General features: G+C 40.7%; 1 protein-coding gene across 7 annotated transcripts in view; it reads right to left on the minus strand.

Annotated features, from left to right (window-relative positions):
* Positions 1 to 17,273, minus strand: part of CCDC88C (coiled-coil domain containing 88C) — a 124,448-nt gene that overhangs the window by 101,975 nt on the left and 5,200 nt on the right. For all 7 annotated transcript variants that reach the window (XM_037900839.2, XM_043549102.1, XM_043549099.1 and 4 more), the window contains exon 3: positions 9,844 to 9,952. In XM_037900839.2, coding sequence (XP_037756767.1) covers positions 9,844 to 9,952 — 109 coding nt within the window. The remainder of the gene's footprint in view (positions 1 to 9,843; positions 9,953 to 17,273) is intronic.

Consider the following 17,273-nt stretch of genomic DNA (forward strand, 5'->3'; position numbering starts at 1 on the left):
GACATTTACTTTTTCTCTTGCTTTTAAACTTCAAAGCAAATAAATTTGGCAAATATTTTAAATTAGCCATTTAACATGAAGTGACTAATTCCAACAATTTGGATCCATTTTCCTGAGAGAAGGACTAAGCTTAGTTAAAAGGTTTTAAAGATATTCATTAATTCCAACAGCTCAATTTTAATGGAGAGAGGTATTTATATGTGGTGTGCACAAACTCTTACTTTATAAGGGGTAGGCTTGGTTTTTAAAAGAAATAGCAGAATTAATGGCCTCTATCCATGTTTTTAGAAATCCTAAACCCCCAGATTATGTAAGTATCTAGGGACTTTTAATAATGCTAATTATTAAACTGACAGTGACAGCTCCACAGGGGTGATTTCAGTCTGTTGAACAAGATTCTTATTTAGGGATTTTTATTGGCCAGATTAGGACCTGATAGAATTTCAAAGCTTAACTCCTTAGCTGCCGGGTCTACCTAGATTAAACCACACAGCATGTTACAGACAGTGTAACCATCAGTGCACACATTCAAATTGTTTCCAAGAGACAAGAAACAGATGTTGTGGTAGCACAGCTGTTACTTTAAAACACAACATTAACTAAGAGCTGTCTTTAAAAATCTTACCCATTAAAAAACAAAGCCATGAACCCAGAAGCATTATCGTGAATTATGGATTAGTGGATGACAAAATTTCAGTTAACACACATCTGTGAGTAGGTGTTCTTCACAACCAACTCTGACACAAAGTCCACGCTGTGTAGTGTCAAAATTTCACCTTGTTCCTGGGGCTTGCCTTTATTAACAAAGCAACGAAGTTTAGCTCAAGCATTCTCCCCAGCCTGCTCAGACCACACTCCAGAGAGTCACTCCCAACCCCTTTATATCCAGGTGTGGTAATCAGCCACACAATTCAGCAAACCCCACTGACCCATTTTCCCAGCAGGATCTACACCTGCTAGGAGGATTGGGTGTTTCAGACAAACACTGCCAGCCAGTTACAACAATGAACTGCATGTGACTTCCAGAAGCAAATACTACTTTGCATTTCTATAGCACATATGACGATATCAAAAGCAAATCTAAAAACAGTAACTTCCTTTTCTGGAATGCCTACGATTTAAAAAAAAATATTGCCCAAACTTTTTTCCAAAATTAAAAACAGCCTGGAGGTATCGTTTGCAGGTCAAACAACTTGTCAGGGGGAAAAATATATATATCAGCCTATGTTAAAATGATGGCCAAGTAATAAACCTGCTGTTTTCAAGATGAAGTGCTAATACAGCTGACGTCATAGGCCCCGATCCTGCAAGCTCACAGATACAGGCAGAACCCTTTGCTCATGCAGTGCCCCATTAAAGTCAATGGGATGCTTATGACATTGCAGGATTAAGATTTTAATCCCCCTCTTTATATACCACTTCTGTACAGGAGATTAATCTAGATTTATAGGGGAACCAGCACCCAAAACAGAATGGGATCTAATATGGTGTCATATATCAGCATATGTAAATAGTGTATATACAGATTATGCTTTCCAAGATCATAAAATAAAATTATTCATTGATAGAATGTGCATATAATCAAAGAAATATTTCCATTTGTGACCTGCCAAGAAAAAGCAGAAATTCTGTGTTTAGGGAACTGCTGTGCAACCGGAAGATTTTTTTTTTTTTTAAATTTACCGTATAATTTATGGAATTCATGTAGACTTCACTTTAAAATATCTGTATGCAAAAGGCTAAATTAAATGGAACCCATTACAGAAATACAACTGACCAAAGCAGGCCTTTAAAGCTGCAGATATAGCTACGTACGAGGCATTACAGGTCATCCTCGGACTTACAGCACAATTGGTTCCTGAAAATTGCTTCGTAAGTCGAAACGTCGTAACTTGGAACCACAATCCACTCCATTGAGGGACCAAGCGTCGTAAAATCGAAACCAATTGTCATAAGTCGAATCAGGGTGTCAATCCAAAAACATTGTAAGTGCCATTCGCTGTAAGTCAAACATTGTGAAGTTGAAGACTGCTGGTATAAACAATTAATTTAACAAAAATAAATCCCTTTACTACTACACATAGCAGACAGAATATTTTCCAATATATCTGAAACTGTAGCTTCCTTAGGCTATAGTACCTACCTAAACAATACTCCAATTGATGTAAATGAGAATTTTGCCTGCGTATATGTAGCAGGATCAAGTCAAAAGTATGTTGAGTCTGGTGAGATTGTCTAGATACAGTGATGTATGCCTTAAACCTAATCTAAAACTCAAAATAGATATGGTGGTGGAAGGTAGCAAAATGCCCAGTGGTTTTACTCTTGCAAGTTGTAGTGCAACAGTTTACTAGGTTAACACTAGAATAAATTAAATTCTTAAACACAAGAGTTACACCAGGTAAATTCAAATTAGAACAGACCTAAAATAAACGTTCACTCACTTTTTTTTAAGCCATCTAAATGACACAGTAGAAACATTCCATAATTCAGACCATTCCAATTTTTTTTTTTTTTGTAAATTGATGATAAAATGATATGGGTTAAATCAAGACGTGCTGAATAAAAGCCAAAGAGATATTTCATGCTGTACAATACCCATTTTTGCACCCTCAGGTCCAGTGGGTGCTCCAGCCCACCGTGATCATCCCATGGCAACTGAACCCACCTCCCCACTTGTGCTTTCAGAATAATGCCCCTTTGACTCCACCTCTGATGTGGCAACCTTAACCAACAACTGCCAAAAGCTAGAACAGGGAATCAGCAACCTTTGGTCCGCAGCCTGCCAGGGTAAGCCCACTGGCAGGCCGGACCGGTTTGTTTACCTGCCGCGTCCGCAGGTTCAGCCGATTGCAGCTCCCACTAGCTGTGGTTCGCCGCTCCAGGCCAATGGGGGCTGCGGAAAGCGGCGCGGACCAAGGGCTGTGCTGGCCGCTGTTTCCCACTTCCCCCATTGGCCTGGAGCAGCGAACTGCAGCCAGTGGGAGCCGCGATCGACTGAACCTGCAGAAGTGGCAGGTAAACAAACCGGCCCGACCCGCCAGGGGGCTTACCCTGGTGGGCTGCGGGCCAAAGGTAGCCGATCCCTGAACTAAAACAAACCCACTGAAACCTTGGATCGGAAGAAAAGAGGCAGCTGATGACAGCAGCACAACCCTTCTCCTCCAAGTACATTCCATTCAAGCTGTGAGCCCAGGGGTTAAAGTAAAATTGAACTCTTACCGGTACGGGAGCTGGCTCCGGCCCGCAGAAGGGGCGGGGCCTCGAGCAGAAGGGGCGGGGCTGGGGGGGGTCAGCATCCCTCAGACAGCCCATCCGTGCTGCCTGGCAAGCGCCACCCAGGACTCCAGAGGCCTTTTTAAATCACCAACCCTGGGGCAGCTGCTCCTTTTGCCCCCCACCCTCCACCCCCACCCCCCTGTCGGCAGCTGGGGGAGAAGGGGCAAAAGGGGCAATGACAAAGCGCTTGGTACTAAATTACTCCCAGTATATATGTAATAAGGTTTATGGTACTAAGAATCTCAGCTTCTGTACATCACCTTCCCTATATCCTGTTACAAGTTATCACAGTTGAAAATCTGTTATCTTTGAGAGGCACATTAATGTTCAAAATTACAGATGTGAAACTGATTCATGCACTTAAATATATATTACAAACAAATTGTGCTCTCAGTTGCATACACCTTGGAGAGGAAATTGACAGACCCATAGTGTATAAAGTCAGCAAAGTAGTTTGGGTGAATTTATAAGGGACTATTTGTTAAAACTGCGACATTGTGGTCTTGAGAAGAGACAAATGTTGTGGTTTACAAATTTAGATTTTAAAATTCAAGAAAAAAGTTCCTCCCTTGAGTTCCTGAACTGAGAAACAGCTTGAAATGTATATATATAGTAGTACTAAGAAATAAAGTTTACCTACAGAGGCCTATTAATTAAGCAACAAATCAGGGACTCCAGGGCTCTTCTTACTATTAGAAGAGATTTAAATTCAACAAAGGGGCACACTGGATATAAAAACTTGTTTACAGCTGGCAACACAGCTATTGGGCACAAGTTATGAACCAAAACCAGAACTCGGATTTACAGCAATACGATATATATAATGTTCTTTCTGCACATTCAGTGAATGACTTCATATTTACTCCTCCCACCATTATTAATGGAACTTGTAAGGTTTGAGTTACTTATGGAAGCTGCACAGGAGCCATTTTGAAAGTATAACTGTTTTCAGAGTTGTCTCTCAGCAGCAATTCTTTTTTAAATGCAGAACTATTTCCAGCCATTCAGAAATGTCAAGCAATTGTCCAAGGACTTAGTGGTCACAAGTATGGGAACTACAGGCATCAAAATGTAGCAGTGACCACACATAAAGCGCTTCTTCCACTGGCATTTCCAATCTGCATTCTTCAAATGAAAGATGTGCCTCAAAACCACACAGACACTAGCCAAGTGATGATAACGTTAATTCTTTTCTTCCCACGACCACAAGCTTTTATGCAAACTGTAGGGATTTTTGTGATGCAGTATGTGCCATTTGAGTGAATATTGGCACTTCTGAAAGTTAAGGATCTAGCAGATATGAAAACAGATCCTTTTGCTGCTTCTAGTTTTTTCAAACTATTCAATGCCCATAAAAGGTGTCAGATCAACAGGCTGATGCACAGAATGGAGGAAACATGACACAGCCACTTCAAGCTTCCCTAGGCTACTCTGCCAGACTGCCCCACCCCAGGCTTGTTTCAAATAACTGCTCCAAAGCCTAGTCCACACAAGCACATTCTGTACCCACTGTTGATAAAGAATGCAGTTGCACTGGTGGTGACAATTGTTTCAGTGCTAGTGTATACAGGCTAAATAAAGCATTACCTACAGTGTGGTAAAGGGTGACATGGTGATGAATTCAGTAAAAGAACCAAACAGAATAGAATAGGGTATCTACGCTCAGGATTTTCCCCAAGTTCTCCTGCCATTGCTCTAGCTATATCTTACCCCTCAACTTGGTGTCATCTACAAATTTTATAAGCACACTCTCCACTCCATTATCCAAGTCATTAATGAAAATATTGACTAGTACTGGATCCAGGACCACCCCTGAGGGACCCCGGCTTATAGTAATTTCAGACCATGTTTCCCTGGTTTGATTATGAGACTGTCACAAGGGACTGTATCCCTTTTAAAAGTCAAGATATATCTCATCTACCGCTTCCCCAGTAATCCTGTCAAAGAAGGAATTTAAGCAGGTTTGGCATGATTTATTCTTGACAAACCCATGCTGGCTGTACCTTAACCCTTTTATCCTCTACTTGCTTACAAACTGTTTAATAATTTGTTCCAGTATTTTTCTAGGAATCAAAGTTAGGCTGACCAGTCTATAATTCCCCACCTCTCCCCCCTTTTTAAAGATATTATGTTTGTCCTTCTCCAGTCCTCTGGGAGCTCACCTGTCTTCCATGAATTCTCAAAGATAATCACTAATGGCTCTGAAATTGCTTCAGCTAGTTCCTTAAGTACCCTAATATAAATTTCATCAGGTTCTGCCAATTTGAATACATCTAACTTATTTAAATGTTCTTTGACCTGTTCTTGTCCTATTTTCCTTTCCCATTGTTGCTCACATTAATTGTGTTGAGTATCTGCTAGCCTCTAACCTTTTTAGTGAAGACTAAAGCAAAACAGACATTAAACACTTCAGCCTTCCTGATGTCCTGTTATTAGGTCAACTTCTCCTCTAAGTAGTGGTCCAACACTTTCCTGTATCTTTCACTTGCTCCTAATGTATTTAAAGAACCTGTTTTTACTGCATTTTACATGCATTGCCAGGTATAACTCATTTTGTATCTTAGCCTTTCTGGTTTTGTCCCTACATTCTTGTGTTATTCTTTTGTACACCTCCTAAGCATTTCATCCATGTTTCCACTTTTTTTAGGATTCCTTTTTGATTTTCAGTTCATTAAAGACATACAAATACGTATATCAACAAGAGTGGTGGAAAGCTGCCAATGCTCTCTGATCCATCCAGTCTCCAGAAATCCTTTTATCAGCCTCCTTAAAGGTTAGTTACAGTCAAATAGCTTGAGCTCTGTTGTGTTAGGCACTATACAAAGTTACCCTGGATTTTAACCCGAACGCAAATATTCAGAGACCAGCCAGTCTCCCGCTTGTTCAAAGCACGAGCTAGAAAGTAAAAACACACCCTCCAACACACATGTACATATACACAAAGCTGACACAATGACACAAGACATTTCACATTCTCCCTCATAGAAGCCTTCCCAAAATGTCACAGAAGTTCAAAAAGTTAATTACCAGCATTTTGGCTGTTAGCCAGTGGCACAATGTTCATTAAATGGAATTAGTGACAGATCCTCTAACAGATTTCTGCTCAAGAAATCCCACCACAAAATTACTAATTTGCTTCGTTTCAGGTGATGAAGTTCTCACAGGCCACAATTACAGAACCTGTAAAAGTGCAGCTACTCAGTGGGAAACCTAGAGACTTTACTTGCAACCAAGACTAACCCTTTTTCATACACTTTGTTTCTATTAAAACAAAAAATTGGAACCAGCCAACTCAAAACTCTCATATTAAAAGTTGCCAGTGTTTCTCCCCGTTTCACTGCAGCAATCTAGACACAAAGCACTGGTGGTTGTTTTTTTACAGCCCCCGGTGATCAAAGTTTTGTGCTGCTGTAAGTGCTGGCGTAACTTCACTGAATTCATAGATTAATTGCTTTTGACAGAGTTAACAAAAACAGCAATTGATGAGACACCAGGTGAACGTCAGAGCCACTTAAACTGTTCTTATTCCAGTGTAAAAGTGTGTATTTAGTGCATTTGCTCATCCCATTTATGCACAGTGAAGTAAAATTTTAAAAAGAGACAGGTCTAAGCCACAAAGGTCAGATCTAGATCCAAGTTTCCCCGATACCCAGCTCTCTTCAGATACAAGGTTTAGATTCAGACCTGGTAGAGAGATAGTGCTTCAAAGTTCTGATCCAGATCTGGAATGTCCTAACATTGTGGGGGGCCATTTGGGTCCAGGGTTCTGGTTCATTCCCATCTCTACTTTCAGAAGAATATCACCAAATACTGAAATGAATTTTGTTTTAACAAGGAGATCAACTATACTGAGCACAATAAGTTAGACATTTATATGGACCCAAAAAGCTATCCAGCCTTTGAGTGATATCTTAAAATAGTTTAATTTTAGTAGCTACTGATATCTTATTCCGAAACACAGGGACTAGGGGATCATGAACTCATCATGTTTCTATTCTTCCTTGTCTTGGGGTGGGGGGGGGGGAGGCTTTTGTTTTGTGACGTCCACTTTGTCCCTGTGTTTGATAACACACAAAAGAATAATCACCCTCACTTCCCTCCATATACATTCTCCCCACTAAATACAAGGAATTAGCTGTAAACTAGATTTGAGTCCATTTGGTTAAAATGAAGGGAATTCCCCAAGGCCAACATGGTGTTTTTTAAGCTTGTGCTTCCTTGAGGAAGCAGCAATTTGTGCTTCTATTGTTTTTCAGGAACCTTCCCTCAGGCTTCCAGACTGCCACTGAAATTGATTAGATGTTTTCTGTCAGTAACACACTAGCCTCATCTCCAGCTATTGACTTTGATTATTCAACTATACAAACACAACGAAATTTCAGGCTACTTAAAAAACAAACAAAACAAACAAAAAGGCTCAAAGGAGGCGAGGTTTCACAATAATTACTATGAAAAGTTTCAGATGGCAAAATTCTCTAGTACATCCTGAAATATCCATGCCTTGGCTATACTTTGTAACAACCAACCATCATTTAATTCAAAATGATATACACTAGCTGGGCTTCTAACACACAAGGAATCTTCCACAATACAACCACCATTAGCAGCAATGTGACAGTGCATATCAATCATATATAGAACTGTGCAGGTTGCTGCACAGACAGCCTTTAACTCCTTCCAGGCTATTAGGAATTGAAGGTTATGCAACATCATTTAAAAGGGAATCTCTCTTAGATTAACAATGATTTGCCCTAAAGACCTTGATGTGATAAAGGAGAAATGATCTCCTTACGTGTATAGATACAAAAATAAAATTTTTTGTTAGGTTTGCTATTATTTAACATTTTCAAGAACTATCGGTAATTAAATTTTGCTATCATACTATTTACATGCAGGGTATGCATTCCTGAGGCAGGGAGATGCACTAGCCTGACAAAGTAATGGTACAGATTTTTCTGGAATATGGCCAGAGTCTTATTATTATGCCTCCCATCTCCAGCCTCAGCTCTTGCTCCCGGTTACAAATAGTAAGAAAACATTATAAGGTATTACTGTAGTGCCTGGCTGGATTAGATTATATTAAAAAAATCCAACAGCGCAGAACCAACAAGACACTAAAGAAGCCAGGTCACACAATTCTGAATCTCATTTATTTTCTTCCATAATCTATCCCCTCTTTGTACACTGTCTAACAAAGGGCCTGATCATCTGCTACAAGGTGCTCAACTCCCATGAGTGAGACTAAATGTTAACAGTTCTCAACACCGTAAGGATCCGGCCCTTGGATTGCAAATACTGTGGAGAAAGGACTGTGTCTTCCAATGTTGTATGTAGTATAGTTGTAGCAATGTCGGTCCCAGGATATTAGAGAAACAAGGTGAGTGAGGTAATATATTTTATAAGACCAATTTCAGTTGGTGAGACAGACAAGCTGAAGAAGAATCTGTGGTTCAAAAGCTTGTGTCTCTTTCTCTCTCCAACAAAAGTTGGTCAATAAAAAATAGCACCTCACCCACCTTGTCTCTGTCTTCTGATGTCTGTAAAACTTCATACAGATCTATGGTGTTGAGTAAGCAATAACAAGATGGACAATGAAATCCCATCCTATTATGTTGAAAGATTGAGTAAATGGGATTTCCCTGCTGGGGTAGAGAACTCAATGGGACGATTAAAGTTATTTATTTTTAAGTGAATGACAACCCATTCCAGCAATACCTACAATGCTAAATGATTGAGACATAAGTTTGCTGTCTTCAAAAATATATAAAATGCCAACACACCACCTCAGATCAAAAAGCTACACAATCTACTCTCCTAACATGCGGCCATAACGTGCATTTAAAAGTCATCAGTTCTACTTTACTTTCTTCTGCATGAATCCCTCTCACTCTCGGACTTTCTTTAGCAAGCTCTGTAGCACAGATAGCAATTGGTGGCAGTAATATTTTGGGGTCTCTCTCTACTATAGTTGCATCAAGCCGCAGAACTGTAATAAAGGTTAACGAAGTACCATTATTCTCCCACACTCTCAAGAGATGCAACGCTCCATCCAGCTGCCTCTAGTGTACAGCGTATGGCTAGAAGAGATGCAGGTGGATGAGAAGAGCCTGGGAATGGGAGTTGATGTGGTCAGTCTCTCATGAGACTTATTTAAACACAATAGGTATGTACAGGACCATTTTAATACTCCTTGGCATTTCAAGATGTCTCCAGGGGTGAAAGCAACGCTACTTGTTGTAAACACGTTTTATATCCTCAGACATTAGTCCTATTTCAATGATCCTGCAGAAGAGCTGAATATCAACACAGCTAACCAAAGAGCTATCATAGCCTTCAAACTCAGTTTTTTCCTTCCTTTTTAAAATCTGCTGATGGGCCATGAAAGCTAGAAAAGTTAGCTCTATCTGTATTTCAAAGTGCTGGCAATGATGGCTGAAAATGCTTTTACATGAACACAATTTCCTCTTCATTTCCTGTGGTAGTTTTCTTTAACAGACTACTAATTCCTGTGCTAGCGGAAACACCACAACCCTCAGCAGACACCAGTAAGAGCAGAAGGCACACCTGATAATAAATCTTGATGTTTCTGACTAAGATGGTCAGGTTTTGGATTCGGAGGTTGACATCATTATCGACGTGCTTGTTGACACGATGGTTTGTCGGCCGTGGATCTCTAGGGGAAAAAAAGGAAAACCTAATGTTAGAGACTGGGCATGCATCAGCTCTATCCTGTCACACTACAATAATGCAGTACGAGGAGGACTCTTAAGCATCTGAATATTTCAGTACAGTTAATACAAACTTACAGTTCAATAAACTAACAACTTAATATTCCCTTTGCAGCCATGTAATGAAAGGGAGGGAGAGAGTTTGGAACTCCTCCACATACCACTCTGCGTAACGCATTTTAGGTGATCCTATGTGACAATTCAAGAGCCTCCCTCACTTCTAAGCAACAGCATCCTGCAACCACTATGCACCCCCAGAGCAAGGGGCATGCAGCATACATGTAGTTAGACCATCCCTCATGCAAGGAAATCTCATTCAGACACAGGCCATTTTCTGTCTTGTCTAATTAGATTTAAGCCCTGTCTTATATTTTAAGAGTGTTCAGTGTCTAGCACACTGGGGCCCAGATCCGGAGTGGGGCTTCTAGGAACTACTGGAATATATATAAAGGTGCATGTGTGTGCAAGAGAGCAATTAATCGGGATGCGGGGCGGAGGAGGAGGGAGATTAGGAGGCTAGAAGTTTTCTTTGTTTTAAAGGAAGTGACTACAACTGAATCTCAAGGGTGAACTGAAATGACTGTTTTTGAAGGAAAAAAAAGCCCCAGATGATTAAGAATTTGTATGCAAGTTAAACACATCAATGCATCTTAAAAGGGATCTGAAAAACTTGTGATCAGTGAATCCCCTAGTTCAGAGTGTAATCCGCTGACGCCTAACCAACATAGGCATCTGCATTGCTTTTAATCTAGCCATTGACAACTCTTCCAGAGGAAACACTGAATTTGGGTGTTGACAGGTGAATTAAAGTGGAACTGATATGCTGTGTGACTGTTTGTCAAAAGTTTACACAAGTATCATAAGCAGCTAAGAGTATTTTTGTGTTTTTAAGCATAACCATGTCAATTCATCTTTGCACAGAACATGGGTAATACATGTAGACATCACAGAGTGCCTCTCCCATTGAAGAGATGGCCAAAGTCCTGCTTTGCTATTAGACTTGATACCTATATGCATGTGCAGTTGGTGTTTTTAAATGCACTGAGGTACAAAGGCGTAAATTTGCCACTGGCATAAATCGGAAAGACTCCTCTTCATCCACTCTTACAGAAGCAGTAATATTCAGCACACTGACTGCAGTTTTAATGCACAAGTTAAGAAAAACACAGGACTTCAACATAAAATGCCATACTATCACCTTTACTTGAACTGCCTCATTTTTGTTGATGTTTGCAGCCCTGAGATTAACTTGCCCTTGTTACGGAAATTGGTGCTCAAATACTATGGTGATGGGGTCATACAAGTACCTAGTGAGACAGATCAGACAGCTGTGCACCAGCACAAGACATGTGCAAGATCTGAAAGCAGAACCTGGGTTTGACCTCTCCAGGTCCTTGTTAGACCAACCAGTATGGGGAACTCTCTGAAGAATTCTGGCAGAGTCTGATTCTGATGGATGCTGGATATTTAGCCTTTGTGATTCAAGTCATTACAGTACACAGGGAAGCAAAAAAAACAGTAAAGAGAAGTTGACTACACAGATGGGGTAGTTCAAAGCCCTCCAGGTTCCACATGAACCAATCCATGCATGCACTACATAGCAGTGCTGCTGTTCAATACTATAGCCCATTAGCCCAAAGTCTAGATCCAGAAAGAAGACACGCTGGCTTTTGCTGTTCTGTTTGCACCTGCTGCCATACTTTAACAAAGGAAATATTATTTTTGATGGTTGCTTATCTCACAAATCTATCACTGTGACATACAAGGAATGATGATGGGGCTGGAAAATATGCTGATTTTAAAAGTTTGATTAATAAAAAAAACCCACAAGAGGAAAACATACCCAACCCACTGAAGACAACTGGCCATGGCAAAGAACTGGTGTTTCTTTTGAATATTCCTACACAGGGCAGTTTTAGGCCCAGGGTGAGATTTTCAAAAGCACCTAAGTGACTCAGGAGCACAAGGTCCATTGACTTTTAATGGGACTTTTGCTCCTAAATCATTGAGACATCTTTGAAAAAAAAAAAAAAATCACACCCCCTTTACTGCCCAGAAACTGCAAAACACCCACCCACACAGCCATTTAACTTTATACATACAAGTAGCCCCACTGAAATCATTGGGACTATTCACATCCATAAGTGTTTCCAGGATCAGGGTCTGAGGAAAAAACTTCCTAAACTGCCACTATTACGTTTAATGACAATAATCAGTTTGCCCAGGGCAGCCTTTAATATCATTGACAATGAGGCTTCTTGATCTGCCTGAGGAGCCAGACTGGAGTAAATGGTTCTACCATTTCCTCTCCAAGATGGAGGCCAAGTGCTTTCTTGAAAATAAAATATAGTCTGAACATTACGTTACAGATGTTTGAAGAAATTGCATAAGTGGGCAGGTTTTTTTAATGTTAGAAAGGGGCACTGTGCAATGCCCCGAAAGCTCACAGCTGCTAGTCAGTATACAGACCACAGTCATGTACAGTTTGTTGCCCAATAGAAAGGACTGGGATAAGTGAGACCACGTATACAGCAACTTTATAAACTTCTTAAACAGCACGGAATCTTATGCATGCGGTGAGGTAAGTAGCTTCTTTCCCTGAAACAGAAATGCTTTTCAACTTGTCACCACAGAAGCACTTTATGAAATGTTAATGCTCACTGTATAACAAATTCAGATACGGATACTGGAGATGCACATGTGCAATAGGAGATCAGTAAGTTGTGGGAGTCATGGCAAGTTGCTCTTTGAGACAATGGCTGGTTCCTGAAAAGCAGATAATCTTACAGGTCCTGGTTTGCTTGGTCTTACACGATTCTGTAACCTGAAGGCATCTTGGCCCAGTTAGTACTTGGATGAGCACCTACTTATGAATCCCAGGTGTTCTAGGCATTCAGCTTTTCTGCAAGAAAAACTGATATTTAAAAATGAAGTAAGCTTTTAAAATACATTTTCTATATTTGATCTTCTGTCTAGTGTGAGTGGGCAGCATAATGCAAAGGGGACGGATTGGACTGCTGCTGCTATCTCTACCTCTCTCACCAGGATTTAAAAATCCATTTTCCCCAGGCTAGTAGGGACGTGGAGAGCATGAATGGGCTGAGTGGTGTCGGGGGGCAGAGACAGTAGGGTGGCTGGCTGCTAAGGGAAGGGAGCAAGTGTGGAATCACAGCAACAGAGAGGCAGCCACTCCTTTTAGACATTAGAAAGACGGGACCAGAGCACTCCTGTATCTTCAGGACAAGAGGCAGCAGAGTGGCATCTCCCCACTTCTCTTTAACTGGGTGAACCAGAAATGAGCCTGTAAATGGGTAGCTGCATATGGGCACATGCAGGACAGGTGGGTATGTTGGAAGATGTGGGTCTGGGGAGTGAGGGGAAGGATGTTTGCGGGGAGGGGGAGATAAATGAAAACAAAACACAGAGCGAGAGAAGAAGATACCAGAAATCTAGGGGAGAAGCAAAAGAACAGAACTCAGTGTAGGAAAAGAGAGGAAGCTACACATAACAACACAGAAAAGGTTACAACTTAATCTGTAATAGCAAAGAATATGTGGAGCAAAGTCGGGGAGGGGGAAACAGGGTCCAACAATCACAAGATACTGCGTAAGCTGTGCAATAAGAAGCAAGCTTCACATTTACAGGAATATCTTTTTCCTTTAATTAAACTGAGGGAACGAGTCTCAAACTGTGGCCTATGGACATGATACTGGCTCTCCTCCTTGTTTCCAGTGTCTAAATTCCCAGCAGTCTCAGCTCGGCCACTGGCCTGTTAGACAACTTTGAGCAAGTGACTAGCCCTTTCCACACCTCAGTTTCCCCATTTGTAAAATGGGGATAATGATATTGACCTCCCTTTGTAAAGTCTTTTGAGAGCTCTGAATGAAGAGATCTCTGTAAGAGCTAGGTATTAATTGTATTAAAAGAAACTAAAAATATATCATACTTAGATTACACAGAAAACTAACAGGGATATTATGCAAGTGGAGGTGACAGCTCTCAAGAATCTCAGTATTAAAATATGCTCCCCACTATGAATGAGTTTGAGACCACTGAACTGAATCTCATGAGTCCCTCGATATTCAGCATTTTCCTTAAAGCCCCTGCTCCATATGAGTACATTAGAATCTTAACTTTCATTTCTAAAGAGAAAGTATGTTTTTAGCCCTCATGATTGCAGAGAAAAACATGAGTTGAGTGTAACCCAGAAGTTAAAAAAACAGAAGGCAAATAAAAGGACAGCCAAAATTATTAATTAAAAAAAATCCAATCTTTTTTTTGGAAGAAGTGGGGGTGTCTTGATGTTTAAATGCTTTGAGCTGCTAATACTGGGCAACTGTGCTTGAAAAGAGCTCATTGGAGAGCTAGCCATCAGTTAAAAGAGATCATGAATTCTGGGAAAGGATTTTTAAGTTCAAAATGACAGGTCTCACTGGAGTAATCTGTGGCAAATAAGTGTTAAAAGTAAGTGGGAAGCCCTCAAATAGGGCCAGCGAATTATCAGGTATCACAGATAATCAAATGTACCAGGGGTCACTAGTATTCTATTGCCTCAGGGCTGATTTTGTCTGAGATAAAAGTTGGTTTGGGAAGAACTATCCTGCAGTCCCAATCTCCTGTATTCTTTTGCCTGCACTTTGTTCCTGGAAGTAATTCACTAATGGAAAACAAACAACAGAAGAGGACTTTGTTTAATCTAATTGCCACATGATTCAATGATCAGCTTCCTCTTCTTTCGTATCTAATACCCTAAAGCCAATGAGAGTAGGATTGGGTCCTAAACTGCCTGACAGACTATAAAATAAATATGTAAATATGCTTTAAAACAACAGGAAATATGCTTCCAAATAATGTAACCCTCATATATACATGGCTGCTTGCTGCTTCCATTATTATATTGGCTACTCCCATCACATATACTGAGATCACAGAAGACAGGTTGATGGTATTATAAACCACGACAATTGCAAGCAAAATTCAAAGATATTTATTAAACAGACTTTCCATTTAGGAGTTGCAAAAAGTGATGGCTTTGTCAAATTTATTCCTGTTAGATATTTTGTCACTTTATTCCTGTCAGATGCGTTCCAGTCTAGGTGTGTAACCTATTGTTTAACAAGTCAATACACAAAAATTTAGGGCTCCTTGTGTATATAATCCACCATTTCCCAATAAAAACACTCCATCATAAGAAGCTAAGGCCTTAAGCAGTAAATATTTGCTTATACTAACAGATATTCCTGCCCCAATGTAATCACTGTACTCAAGGCGATCAGCTTTGTCACTACGTGTCAGTTTCATACCAGGAAGTGACACAAAACGGTATGCAGCAGAGTCTGAAAAACTTTGAAATGTGGCTGTAGAACAGTGTATTAATTTAATACAAATGCACCCACAAGAAATGCAGAAGTTCTAGTACTACTGAAGTTTCACCATGGATAGCTGTATTATTTAGTGCCCCACTAAAGAATATTGTATCATTTGCTCATAAGGGATATTATTTACAGATATGCAACTATGCCATATCCGTGCTTAGGTCAGAGTCAACTGTGCCAGAATACAGAAGAAGGGGACCATCAACAACAAAGACTTATCTTGTTTAGCAGTATCTAAAAATGTAGTGACATTAACGTTGGATAGTTGGGCACAGTCTGACTCAGTATGTAACTATCACCTGCATGAGTGTGTAAGGAGGCCTATCGTCCCTCCTTGCAAAGTTGCATGCCGGAAGCTCAGCTCATTTCTGAGTCCCTCTGAACTCTAGCTGTCTAAAAAGGACAGGGTGCCAGCAGGCCACTGGCCAACCCTCACTCCCCCTCCCCCATTTCACACAGCCAGCAGACCTGGACAGGCAAAAAGAATGGCAGCCTGCACTGCACCTCCCTCGCTGATCTGACTAAGCCATCCAAAATGCCTCCTGGGGGTTCTGGCTGCTGCATGGCCCTTCTGCACCCACACCAGCATGCCAGATGGTGTGTAGGGCATAATCCAGCCTACCATATTTAGAAATCATTGGCCTGATTGAGTGAATGGAGCCTGCTCAGCACCGCACACAGTCAAAGCCCTATATTTTGCCAGCAATCAAAGCTCACCAAGTTTAACCATACCACTTAATAGAGCCACTGGATTCCTTTCAGCGATGATCTGACATTAAACCTCACTTGACAGCAGGACAGAAATAATGTATTTTAACAATGAAGGACCTACAGCATCAGCCCCGCAGCTTGAAACAAAGTTTTGTTCGGGGGTTTTGGATGGGAGACGAGGGGGAGGAGGCACGGAGGTAATACAAATACCAGCATCACCAGCTCCCATTTAGAGACATCTGTTTTGCTGCAACTACACAGTAAGGGTTTCAATCACATGGGACCATAAAAAAATCCAAACCTAAAACTCAAACTGGCATTTAGGTGTGAAGTCATATGCCTGTGTTGTGTGTGTTCAAACAACTTTGTCAACAGGATATTCCTCAGGCTATACAATTTCAGGTAGGACTAACAAGAAGAGAACACCTGATTGGTCAGACAGTTGTCTAACAGTTCTTTACTACACTGCACCCTCTGCGTGCCTTCAGAGCGCCAACATTATTTTAACATGGCACATAATATACTATCCGATTTATCAAGGACCCTGACAAGCAGGGTTTCAGCAAGACACAAGCATTTAAAGTCAACCTTACATGGAACCTGAGGAACTGATGAGTGAGCATTTCTGAGACATTTGTTTCTCTATTCTGAAAACTTTGTGGGGCAGAAACACATTTAGAAAGGCTCTCCTGATTTACAGGCAAGCAGTAATTGCATTGCAAATTCTAAAGGTTGGCTAACAAAGAGTGAAGGTCACAAACAGCAGCTCTCTTCAGCACCTTGCTGGGTTGGGTGTACATAAATACTGTAGTGCTGGTTCCTTAGTTAAATAATCTCAGGCTCTCAATAGGAAAATTTTGGTTTCTTTGATCCCAAGACACCATCAGAAGCACTGCCAAAGCTATCTAAAAAAGGAAAAAGAAAGCCCTGTCTACTTGTGTTTAATCTAATGGGAGTTTCTTACTCCAATAGTCATTGTGTGTTAGTGCTTCCGTCCTACATTTTCCATGGTGCTGCTGGCAGAATTGTCTTTTGGAGGAGATGTAAGACTAAGCTCTTGAATGCTAGTGGTCATTAAAGATCCCATGGCATTTTTCGCCAGAGTATGGTATCCTGACCGAACACCAACTAGCATAATTACAGTTAACCTGAATCCCTCTCCCCTGCAATTTCAATTGGA

The sequence above is a fragment of the Chelonia mydas genome, chromosome 6 (genome assembly GCF_015237465.2).
Source record: "Chelonia mydas isolate rCheMyd1 chromosome 6, rCheMyd1.pri.v2, whole genome shotgun sequence".
NCBI classification, from domain to species: domain Eukaryota; kingdom Metazoa; phylum Chordata; order Testudines; family Cheloniidae; genus Chelonia; species Chelonia mydas.